The 12804-nt window shown below is 35.3% G+C and overlaps 1 protein-coding gene across 3 annotated transcripts in view; it reads left to right on the top strand.

Moving 5' to 3' along the window:
- Positions 1-12804, top strand: part of LOC100378300 (ATP-binding cassette sub-family C member 9-like) — a 54592-nt gene that overhangs the window by 16670 nt on the left and 25118 nt on the right. For all 3 annotated transcript variants that reach the window (XR_014928935.1, XM_085496741.1, XM_085496742.1), the window contains exons 10-19: positions 2574-2741; positions 2886-2964; positions 3808-3913; positions 5471-5569; positions 6580-6745; positions 7135-7272; positions 9914-10133; positions 11364-11578; positions 11841-12080; positions 12202-12359. Coding sequence is in view for 2 of the 3 variants with exons in the window: in XM_085496741.1 (XP_085352867.1) it covers positions 2574-2741; positions 2886-2964; positions 3808-3913; positions 5471-5569; positions 6580-6745; positions 7135-7272; positions 9914-10133; positions 11364-11578; positions 11841-12080; positions 12202-12359 (1589 nt within the window). In the remaining variant the exon portion in view is untranslated. The remainder of the gene's footprint in view (positions 1-2573; positions 2742-2885; positions 2965-3807; positions 3914-5470; positions 5570-6579; positions 6746-7134; positions 7273-9913; positions 10134-11363; positions 11579-11840; positions 12081-12201; positions 12360-12804) is intronic.

Here is a 12804-nt window from a genome sequence, read left to right as displayed (position 1 = left end):
TGATGAATGGTCTGAGTGTGGCTTGTGGGTAACAATAGAAAATGAATTTCGGTGAGGTTGTGATTATTTGGATTTTTGAGAACGGATTTTTACTATTGAAATGAAATTATCACGTCTAGGGGTGAATTGTTAATAGGTGAAGTGATGTTAAAAACATAAGTAGTTCATCTTCTTGCGTACACCGCAACAACAAAGGTTTATTTTCTAACACAGATCTCCAGTCAAGAGGGTGGCGTTTGGACGTAACCCCGGAGTTAAACCATAGACAATATAGTAGGAAGGACAAGCAACTCCAGCGATTCTATTGTAGCAGGGTAGGCTGGAAAAAAGTTAAGCTGATTTAAACTAACCGTTAACATAAACTAAATATTTATTTCGATTTCTCATTAAGGTAGAGATGCCTGACAGGTATTTTAATTAGTTAATTAGGCAACCAAGATGACCTCCCTTGTCCACAAAACTATATACAGCCAAAACAAAGTCAGCTTGGACATTCAGTTGTGAGACATGACAAAATAAACGGTGCCAGTGATAGATTTCGCGAATGAAAGAACAAAATAAACGCAATCAAAGGCGCCGACCACGCGCGTTCGAAATAAATAGAACTGACGAGAAATTTCGCCTGCATCTTTCACTCACGCAAACGCACACACATGCTATTTCCGTATATTGAATACGTTGGTAACGGAAGGGACAAGTTTAAATCATCTTTGTATTAACACAACTTGAAAGCAACAGTCTCACACTGAATATATGTTTATCAATTATCAAACTAAACAATCAATGAAGCAGACTGCGTAATTTCGTTGACGAGAGTCGCCTACGGTATTCCATGGGTATTCTAAATGGCCGTTGCTGATCACGAGTTCCCGTGTGTAGATGATTTGCTCGATGTTTTTTTTTTTTGATTTTGTTGACGGTGGAAATGATAGTGAAGAAGATCCAAACGCAGTAGACACAGCAATTCATGTTAACAACTCTGTGTGTGTGATTCAGAGCCCGGGCATCAACATCGAAAATAGCGAAGATTTGCGTTTTCTTGATCGTCACGTAAAACCGAAAATAGTGAAAATAAAATAATAAAGACAATCGTGCCTCATTTATTCACAAGTATCCGAGTTATTTTGTTGAAATTATTAATAAAAACAGGGTATAATGTAGGTAGACGTGCATTCAGGCTGAAAGACTGGACGTGTAGTCAAGATGGCGACAGACGTGAAAACGGAAAACGGAATGAAAGTCTATTAAAAAAATGCGAGACAGACAACAACAAAAAACAAGTGTAGTCGGTGAAAATAACAAAATTTGACGATTCATGCATCATGAAAACAATAATATTCGTGTATTTTGTCGAATACGGGGTACAAACTTACACATGCATTCCGTTTGAAAGAGTGTGAATAAGTAGTCAAGATGACGACAGACATGAAAACGGACGGATTGAAAGTTAATTTCAAAATAAGTGCAAGACGGAGAACAACAAAAAACGAGCACAGTCGGTGGAAAATAACATAATAAGAAGATTCATGCATCATGAAAACTAAAATATTCGAGTATTTTGTCGAAAACGGGGTACAACCTTAGACATGAATTCCGGTTGAAAGAGTGTGAGCTATTGTCAAGATGGTGACAGACGAGAGAACATACGGATTCAAAGTCTGTTTGAAAAAAAAATGCGTGGCAGAGAAAAATAAAAAACGAGCATAGTCGGTAAACAAAGACATAATAAGATTCATGCACCATGAAAACAAAAATATTCAAATATTTTGTCGAAAACGGGGTACAGACTGAATATAACATGTACGGAAACATTACTGCCGTCTGAAACTAACTTTTAATTTTATTCAATTAAACAGGAACATATATATTAAAAGTCATATTTTTTACTAGTGAACCACGTTCACGAGAACATCTGATAACTATTGTGTGCTCGGAAGATGCGCATTGCGGAAAGATACTTGTAGTTCGATACGAAAGTAGTTGACATCGCATGGAAGTAAATATGACGTCATTGTTTACTTGCTCATCATAATATTCCAGCCCTGCTTACGTTGGGCATACGGCGTTTGACATTGGTGTTACTATACTACTATACTGTCTATGGTTAAACAGGGCCCAAATTGATAGGGAGTAAAACACGGAAGTGGAAGAGCTGTCCATGCATTGACCAATCACCCAAGAGCTCACAAACACAAACGAAATATTTGTTGTTGTACTTAACAAAGGGATTTGGCACTAAAAACAATAGAACGTTTATAGGCTTAACGTTGGATTTAGATCGTGTTATAATCCAAATCCCCTACTAAGACTTGTAAGCACCAATTTTCATATGGACAATTTTGACATATGTTGTTTTTAGGATTTTACTGATAATTTATTTTTATTCTCATCATGTCATGAGCATTAATTTTATATATATACAAAATTGATGAAAATAAATATAACTGCTTTTATAAAATATTCCTTGAAATAACTACTTGACTACCATCAAACAGTTGGATATCACAATATCTAGTTATTGTAATTTCTAATTTTCTTATTATTTGATGTTTGAACGTTTCTTGTTTTTACAGGCTTTGTACAAAAACAGTGAGAATTCTGTATTACATCATTATGTAGAAGACAATGATAAAACCAAACTACTCGATGATGGACATCCTGCTGCATATGGAGCATTAGGAAAAACTCCTGCATTAGCTGATAACATGGTGAATGACCTACCTGACGATCTTGCAATAAAGGTGCGTCTGAAATATGTAGGATTATTGATTGTGGAATTGTTGTGCCATGATATGTTTAGAGGTAGATTGGTAATATCATACTCATATTATTATGCAAATCTTGATTTTCAATGATCAATAATTCCTGTATTATATATTATGTAGATTACTAATGGTAACTTTGCATGGGACGTAGCCAACCAGAATCCTACTATATCTGGTATTGATTTAGAAGTACAACGAGGTAAATATAGGTATTATAATTGTTACAGTCAGCCCGTAATACTGGAGTTAATGTCCCAAATGTTGATGACAAAATTAAATAGATATATGCAAATTAACTAGGCATGTGCAATATAACTAGACATATGTAAATTAACTAGATATATGTAAATTAATTAGGCATATGCAAATTAAATAAGTAGCATTATTGCTCTTACAATGGGTTGCAGTAAGAATCTGCTTGTTTTGAATTAGTGTAAAAATGAAGTTTTGACTTTATATTCTGTCTGTGTCTGTTCTCATTATCCATCCACAAAATAAATCAATCTTGTTTACCCCAAAATATCAATATTGCATGTGAATAGTAGCATGCTTTGGTATCCACTAGATATAATTGTTTCCATAAATATTGTCAAACAGAAATACAGTAGTTATTCACTGGATTTTAATTTAAAATAATGTTTTAGTTGGAAATTCATGTGAATAAATATCAGTGAAAAGTAAATGCTTTTACAGTATTTTGTTGATATTCATGGAGGTTCTGAGTTGGGATAAATATTGTATTTGCTCTATTTACGCATAAAACAGTATTATTATTATTTTATGTATACAGGATATGACTAATTTTGACCATAAACATACTTCTGTCATTTACGTGTGTGCTTCTAATGGAGCATATACAGTACACAGTGAAAATTAGACTGCCTTAGTGTGGAGTCCTAGTGACTCAAATTTAATCATTGCAAACACCTTTAATTTATTAAATCATAGAAATTTCTAGTTTCAAATAATTCATGGTTGATGTATATCATACTGTGATATTATCAAAAGTTGATTTATAAATGACTGTGACATTGTGTTATAGGAAAGCTGACTATGGTGATTGGGTTAGTGGGTAGTGGGAAGTCTTCATTGCTGTCTTCTATGCTTGGTGAAATGACAACCTTATCTGGTAGAGTACAGTACAATAGGTAAGTACAACATTCCTAAGCTGAACCGGTGACACTGAACACTTTACTTGAACAACCTTAGCCATAATTATACTCATTGTGAACATATCAGATGCCATAGCTACATATCATTTTCTGTACAAGATCTTGATTCTACATTAATGGTTTTTTTCAACATCAAAATGGGTGACATTTTGTTTTAATGCATGGGAGTCTTTGCAGTTAGTGTGTCTGTATGTGTGTGTGTATGTGTGTGTGTGTGTGTGTTCCACTGATATCTCAAGAACCTTACATCAGTTTTTAATGAAACTTGGTGCATAGAAGCTCTGGGCCAATGCGCAGATTTGATTACCTAATTACCTAATTTGCATGAGAATTAGCTGATTTTTAGCTGTTCTATGACTGTTCCACTGATATCTAAACAACCACTCATTGGAATTTGATGAAACTTGGTACATAGATGCTCTAAACTAATGCTAGGTTTTGAACAGTTTTTGATAAAAATTACCTAATTACCTAATTTGCATAATGATTAGTCAATTTTCGTTTTTTCCACTGATATCTCAAGTACTAATCATCACATTTCAATGAAACTTGGTACATAGATGTCATAGGACACTGCACAGACCTGATAGTTTTGAGGGTAATATCAGTTTATATTAATTACCTAATTTGCATAATTAATTTATTTTCAGCTTTTGATGTTTCAAGTAGTAATCATCACATTTCAATGAAACTTGGTACATAGATCCTTTAGGACTATCCAGAGACCTGATTAGTTTTAGGGTAAATAATTGTGCATATTAATTACCTAATTTGCATAATTAATTTAATTTTTAACTAATCATCACATTTCAATGAAACTTTGTACATGGATGCTGTAGGACAATAGACAGACCTGGATAATTGTAGGTTAAAATCTGTACATATTAATTCCTAATTTGCATAATTAACCACTTTTAAGCTATCACACTGATATCTAAGGTACTAATTATTCCATTTCAATGAAACTTAGTACAAAGATGCTCTAGGACAATGTACAAACCTGATTAGTTTGTGGGTAAAATCTGTTTATATTAATTCCCTAATTTGCATAATAATTCATAATTGTTTTTGGTTCTGATCACATTTCAATAAAACTTGGTACATAGATGGTCTGTTACATTGCGCAGACCTCATTAGTTTTACATTCAAATCTGTTCATATTAATTTTCTGATTTGCATTATTAGTTTTCAGCTTTTCCATCACTATCTCAATCAAGTACAAGTAATTTTGAATTATTTTTAATGTGTCTCCAATACTCTCAGCACATGGAAGTTCTTTCTAAGCTTTCTTTGATTGAATGATTCCATCTACCTATAAATATGTATCTTGGGCCACATACCACTATATTATCTCACATTGGGAATGCATTTTAATGTACATCATGCAGTCATGTATATATAATTCCCAGCTAACAGGTATTTGTCAATTTAAATTCCAGGAAATGTATATATTACTGCTTCTTCCATCATGACAGTAAACTAGACAAGAAACATACAAGGTTAAATTTACTCTGTGTCTAATGTCTATTTCAGGAGTCATAGTAAGGTATCATATGGTGCACAGAAAGCTTGGCTCATGAACGCATCTCTGAGGGACAATATATTATTTGGAGAGGATTACGACCATTTAAGGTATGTGAATGAAGGTATATTCTTTCCGACATAGCACTTGTCTACTTTGTGTTAATTTGAAGATTTTGTATTTATTTTTAATGCCAAAATTAACTTTTGTCTTCTCTCAAAAAATAAATCATCATCAGATTTTTTTGATCATTTATATCAAGACCTGTTGTGTAGCTCGCTGTTACAATGTTCACTTCCTGAGTTCCGGAGAACTCTAAAGTATTCAAAATTCCAAGACTGACACACAAGAAAATACACATGACTTCTCTGGCTTTAGCCAACATTGAAGTGACGTTTTATTATAAAACATGTGATCAGCACATGGTTTACATATATTGGGCAATGAAATTTCAATGACATGAATACAATAATAAAATTGTAAAGTCAAATAGACAACAATCTGTAAGTATTGTGAAATTATGTCCATTTAGTCCATAATTTATTAACTAATAAATTATAGAAAAATTAATCAAAATTTGATCTGAAACATAAAACTCAATATTAATACATCAATATTAATGACAGTCAGTCAGAGTTGAAAACTCTAAAATTTGAATTACTGTAAAACATGTTGAAAAAGCGACATACTATTTTAGCGAATTGTGGTAAAATGACGTAATAGCAAAATGATGATTTATTGAATCTTTCTTGTCTTTGTTTGTACCTGTTTTCACAATACTTGTCTGACGCCTGTCAAAACAAATGTGCAGTTGTCACCTCCATAAGAACAAAGAAAAACTGTCAAGTGTAATAAAGAAGCACTCCAGATTATTACTTTTTCTATGTTGTTTACAAAGTGTGTGTGTGGAGAAAAGGACATTGTTTGGCCGCCATTTTGAATTTATAATGAAGTCATTAGCGACATCTTAAATTAGCAAATTAGTTCTCTCGCTAAATTTGCTAAAAAGACATGCTCGTGAAAACGATGTGTTTTACAGTAGTGTGCTACATTACTTTTAGTAACTATGACTACATTGTTAAGTACATTAAATAAAGTTACCTTTGTTCTGGTTACCAAGGTACCAAGCTGTAGTGAAGGCATGTGCATTACAACCCGACATTGATATTTTACCTGCCGGTGATTACACAGAGATTGGTGAGAAAGGTATCAACCTCAGTGGAGGACAGAAACAACGAGTCAGCGTTGCCAGGTGTATTTATAGCCATTCAGATATTGTCATTTTGGTAAGTATGTTTTCATATCTGGTAAACTCTATGGAATGTTGCTAGGTTACTGATGGGTGTATGGTGTATATTTAGTTGTTATTGATTGATGTACAGATAGTGAGACAGAAAAGTTCTGACTGTAATACATAATTACTGTATTACTTCATATGAAGTTCATGATGCTGACATTTGACTAAATATTTGTATTTCAATAAAGATAATATTAATATCATAGAATATTATTGCCCACAGTAAATGATCTGGATGACTACTGTAAAATACTTGTAAATTGTAAAATAATATACGACTCTTATCTGTTCATTTAATCTTTTTGTTGACACACTGTGATTAGATGTTTATATTTTATTACCATGGCAACACTTAATATTTACTTTTTCTGGTTGCAGGATGATCCGTTGTCAGCGTTAGATGTTCATGTGGGACGTCAACTCTTCATGGAAGGCATAATGGAATTACTAATTCAGAACAACCGTACTGTCTTATTAGTAACACATCAATTGCAATTTTTAAAAGATGCAGATAAGGTAATTGATATTGTTAACGTTACATAGCTGTATTCTCTTAAAGAAAGTGATTTGGTGTGGCGTGCCATGTGATTGAGTGTATCTTGTGATTTGATGTGGCCTGCCATGTGATTGAGTGTATCTTGTGATTTGATGTGGCCTGCCACGTGATTGAGTGTATCTTGTGATTTGATGTGGCGTGCCATGTGATTGAGTGTATCTTGTGATTTGGTGTGGCCTGCCATGTGATTGAGTGTATCTTGTGATTTGATGTGGCCTGCCATGTGATTGAGTGTATCTTGTGATTTGGTGTGGCCTGCCATGTGATTGAGTGTATCTTGTGATTTGGTGTGGCGTGCCATGTGATTGAGTGTATCTTGTGATTTGGTGTGGCGTGCCATGTGATTGAGTGTATCTTGTGATTTGGTGTGGCCTGCCATGTGATTGAGTGTATCTTGTGATTTGATTTGGTGTGGCCTGCCATGTGATTGAGTGTATCTTGTGATTTGGTGTGGCGTGCCATGTGATTGAGTGTATCTTGTGATTTGGTGTGGCGTGCCATGTGATTGAGTGTATCTTGTGATTTGATGTGGCGTGCCATGTGATTGAGTGTATCTTGTGATTTGATGTGGCATGCCATGTGATTGAGTGTATCTTGTGATTTGGTGTGGCGTGCCATGTGATTGAATGTATCTTGTGATTTGGTGTGGCATGTCATGTGATTGAGTGTATCTTGTGATTTGATGTGGCGTGTTATGTGATTGAGTGTATCTTGTGATTTGGTGTGGCGTGCCATGTGATTGAGTGTATCTTGTGATTTGGTGTGGCGTGCCATGTGATTGAATGTATCTTGTGATTTGGTGTGGCGTGCCATGTGATTGAGTGTATCTTGTGATTTGATGTGGCCTGCCATGTGATTGAGTGTATCTTGTGATTTGGTGTGGCCTGCCATGTGATTGAGTGTATCTTGTGATTTGGTGTGGCGTGCCATGTGATTGAGTGTATCTTGTGATTTGGTGTGGCGTGCCATGTGATTGAGTGTATCTTGTGATTTGGTGTGGCCTGCCATGTGATTGAGTGTATCTTGTGATTTGATTTGATTTGGTGTGGCCTGCCATGTGATTGAGTGTATCTTGTGATTTGGTGTGGCGTGCCATGTGATTGAGTGTATCTTGTGATTTGGTGTGGCGTGCCATGTGATTGAGTGTATCTTGTGATTTGATGTGGCGTGCCATGTGATTGAGTGTATCTTGTGATTTGATGTGGCATGCCATGTGATTGAGTGTATCTTGTGATTTGGTGTGGCGTGCCATGTGATTGAATGTATCTTGTGATTTGGTGTGGCATGTCATGTGATTGAGTGTATCTTGTGATTTGATGTGGCGTGCCATGTGATTGAGTGTATCTTGTGATTTGGTGTGGCGTGCCATGTGATTGAGTGTATCTTGTGATTTGGTGTGGCGTGCCATGTGATTGAATGTATCTTGTGATTTGGTGTGGCGTGCCATGTGATTGAGTGTATCTTGTGATTTGATGTGGCGTGCCATGTGATTGAGTGTATCTTGTGATTTGGTGTGGCCTGCCATGTGATTGAGTGTATCTTGTGATTTGGTGTGGCGTGCCATGTGATTGAGTGTATCTTGTGATTTGGTGTGGCCTGCCATGTGATTGAGTGTATCTTGTGATTTGATTTGGTGTGGCCTGCCATGTGATTGAGTGTATCTTGTGATTTGGTGTGGCGTGCCATGTGATTGAGTGTATCTTGTGATTTGGTGTGGCGTGCCATGTGATTGAGTGTATCTTGTGATTTGATGTGGCGTGCCATGTGATTGAGTGTATCTTGTGATTTGATGTGGCATGCCATGTGATTGAGTGTATCTTGTGATTTGGTGTGGCGTGCCATGTGATTGAATGTATCTTGTGATTTGGTGTGGCATGTCATGTGATTGAGTGTATCTTGTGATTTGATGTGGCGTGCCATGTGATTGAGTGTATCTTGTGATTTGGTGTGGCGTGCCATGTGATTGAGTGTATCTTGTGATTTGGTGTGGCGTGCCATGTGATTGAATGTATCTTGTGATTTGGTGTGGCGTGCCATGTGATTGAGTGTATCTTGTGATTTGATGTGGCGTGCCATGTGATTGAGTGTATCTTGTGATTTGGTGTGGCGTGCCATGTGATTGAGTGTATCTTGTGATTTGATGTGGCCTGCCATGTGATTGAATGTATCTTGTGATTTGATGTGGCCTGCCATGTGATTGAGTGTATCTTGTGATTTGATGTGGCGTGCCATGTGATTGAGTGTATCTTGTGATTTGATGTGGCGTGCCATGTGATTGAGTGTATCTTGTGATTTGGTGTGGCGTGCCATGTGATTGAGTGTATCTTGTGATTTGGTGTGGCCTGCCATGTGATTGAGTGTATCTTGTGATTTGGTGTGGCGTGCCATGTGATTGAGTGTATCTTGTGATTTGGTGTGGCGTGTTATGTGATTGAGTGTATCTTGTGATTTGGTGTGGCGTGCCATGTGATTGAGTGTATCTTGTGATTTGGTGTGGCATGCCATGTGATTGAGTGTATCTTGTGATTTGATGTGGCATGTGATTTGGCATGATTTGAAAAAAATAAATAAAAGTATAATTGCATGATTTGATTGATCTAGGTTATTGTAATGGATTATGGAAAAATTTATCAACAAGGAAACCTTAGAGAGATCTCAGCACAGGATCCTGAACTTTACGCTAACTGGAAGGAGACACTACAGTTGATCAGTGAATCTGAAAGTGATAGCGAAGAAGAAGGGTCAGCGACAATGGAACGTCAAAAACTAATAAAACAATTATCAATTCGTGACATGGATGGAGAGGATGTAAAACAATCAGGTAACTAATTTGTTTTCTGTAACTGATTCTTGTAATGCATATAAAGTATGTAAATGCCCCAGTAGTTAAAATAAGTACATAAATGATTTCATCACATTATTTCATTGTTTTGTTTATTTGCCTTAAAAACAAAGTAAAAAATATATTTCAACTGCAGAGAATGATGTATCGTTTTTTTGACATTCAAACGCCATTTTCTGAAATGAATAATTCAAAACTCTTTTTTAGGATTTCCTTCTTACAATGTACATTTATCATCTCTTGTGCAGGTAGGATAGTACAGAATTGTGATTGGTTGGTTCATGTCCTGTAACTTACATATTCACAGCCTGCTCCTGAAATATGAACCATGAACATTATTATTATGATTTTAAGACAACTCAAAGACGATTTAACACACCAGTATAATGAAACAGCATGGATAAATCACTTTCATGTTGCATAGCTATCAAGGATTTTCAGGAACCATAACAACTCAGCATTTTGATTGGCTGATAAGAACCTCCTATCTGGTGTTTCATGATAAAAACATATTATATTTATGGTTGAGTGTTTGCCTTCTACGGAAATCGTTTGCTTTCAATGAAACAAAGTTGAATTATATATGCATTTCATAACAAATTATTTTACATAATGTACATTATTATATTCATGACTGAGTAATAATTAACGCTTGTAACTCATCAAAAACCAATATGTTGTTTGCATGTGAAATAGCATGACCTGATTACCTGATTGTGATCAATATTACTACTTTGTTTTTATTTGAAACATATTATATACTCGTCATTACCCACAAGATTGAGTATTTTGTTATCACATGGAAATACTAACAATTTTTAGTTCCGCTGTTGACTTTGTCGACCAAAGCTCATCATTTGAGCGATTGTCTGTCAGCATGCTTGTTTTTTTTATGGTTCTAACTGCTTGTGTCGCCTATTTTAAAACCAAATTGAGGCTTTTCACTCACCCCTAATGCCTGAATTAGAATATTTATAGTAATCATGTTTCCCATGTGTGTGATTTTAAAACTTGATGCATGTTGTCAGAGTACAATTTGAAATGGAAGGGACTACATGGTTACGTATGATGTACTTAATTGTCTGTGTTTCCATACTTTCAACTTTTTGTTTTGAGTTATTCAACTCATGTGGTTAGAATGATACTTTTAAAATTGCCTTACTTTGGGCAAGGTTTCAATAATTTAACACTGTTTTTTTATATCGCTAGGTGAAGCTGATGGAAAACTAATTGAGAAAGAAGAAAGAGAGAGAGGTTCTGTCTCCTGGAAGGTTTACATGGTGTATGCCAGAGCCATGAGAATCCCTATTGTGTGTTTATTGGTATCTCTCTTGCTTGCACAAGTTGGTGCTTCGGTTGCTACTAATTTTTGGCTCTCAGAATGGTCCGAAGCTGGAGCAAATGTGACTGCAAATCGCACTGAGGTAAGATGCATTTTATTTGTTACAGTGGCATATAATATTTCAGTCATTCCAAAAAAAATTAAACATTACAACAATCAATTTTAATATTTTGATGAACAATAGATTGCATCATGTAAGTGAATACAAAAATTATCAAAATTTGTAATTTGTACAACTATTCATGTAATGTACATTTCAAAATAATGGCTTGCATTGAACTGACAAACAGATAAAGTCATAGCCATGCATTACTAATCGTATCTTCGCTGCAATATACTTATAGGAAGAAAGTACAGAAGAGTTGATCTACTACATCAGTGGTTACGGTGGACTAGCAGGTCTGACTATCCTTCTAGCATTGGTGTATGGATTGTGCAATGTAATATTCGCGCTGATGGCCGCTAAACGTCTCCATCTTAAGTTGCTTCATAATGTGATCCATGTACCAATGAGATTCTATGATACAACGCCTATTGGTCGTATTTTGAACCGATTTTCAAATGATACTCAATTGATTGATCAGGTGAGGTTCAACTGTGTTTGACAGTATTTGCTTTGCTATAAGATGATAAGACACATATCAATAATAATTAATAATATAATAATGTTACATTCACTTTGTCATATTTCTTCCTTATTTTCAGAGACTGTGGCAGACATTTAATGCTTTAATGCGTTCATCACTGAATGTATTATCGGCACTGGTAGTCAACACTATTGTCATACCAATCTTTATAGTTATCGTCACACCCGTTATGATTGGTTACTATTTCTTACAAAGGTTCTTTATCGCCACTTCCAGGTAAGTTTCACCACCAGATATTGTTGACCAAATTATTCTGTACTTTTTTCTTACATGCTCCCTAGTTTTGGAGCCAAAATTTGAGTCAATTTTTAGTTTTTACTCAAAATATTTGACTATTTTTGTCCCAATCTTGTAGTCTTCTGCATCCTCACTGATCCAAAAAACGTGTAAAGATGGTATTTAATGAGTGACAGTTAGTGATCCAATCTCAGTATAGCTAAACTTAGACTGTTGTATCAAAACATTCATTATCTGCAAGACCATATCAATCTTATTATATTGAATGCAATGATTACCCGCAGAATTAATCAGTCTGGATAATGGATTTGTGATAACACAACAATTCTGCAATCACTCAAACAATTTCATGAAAATTTTATTTTTAAACAAATATTGGCCTGACTGTGGGTGGTATGAATGAGTTCAATCAAGACTGTCTGTG

The sequence above is a fragment of the Saccoglossus kowalevskii genome, chromosome 3, assembly GCF_978046115.1.
Source record: "Saccoglossus kowalevskii chromosome 3, keSacKowa6.1, whole genome shotgun sequence".
In the NCBI taxonomy this organism is placed as follows: domain Eukaryota; kingdom Metazoa; phylum Hemichordata; class Enteropneusta; family Harrimaniidae; genus Saccoglossus; species Saccoglossus kowalevskii.
Note: the sequence above shows the minus strand (reverse complement) of the source record. Positions and strands in the feature narration are given on the sequence as shown.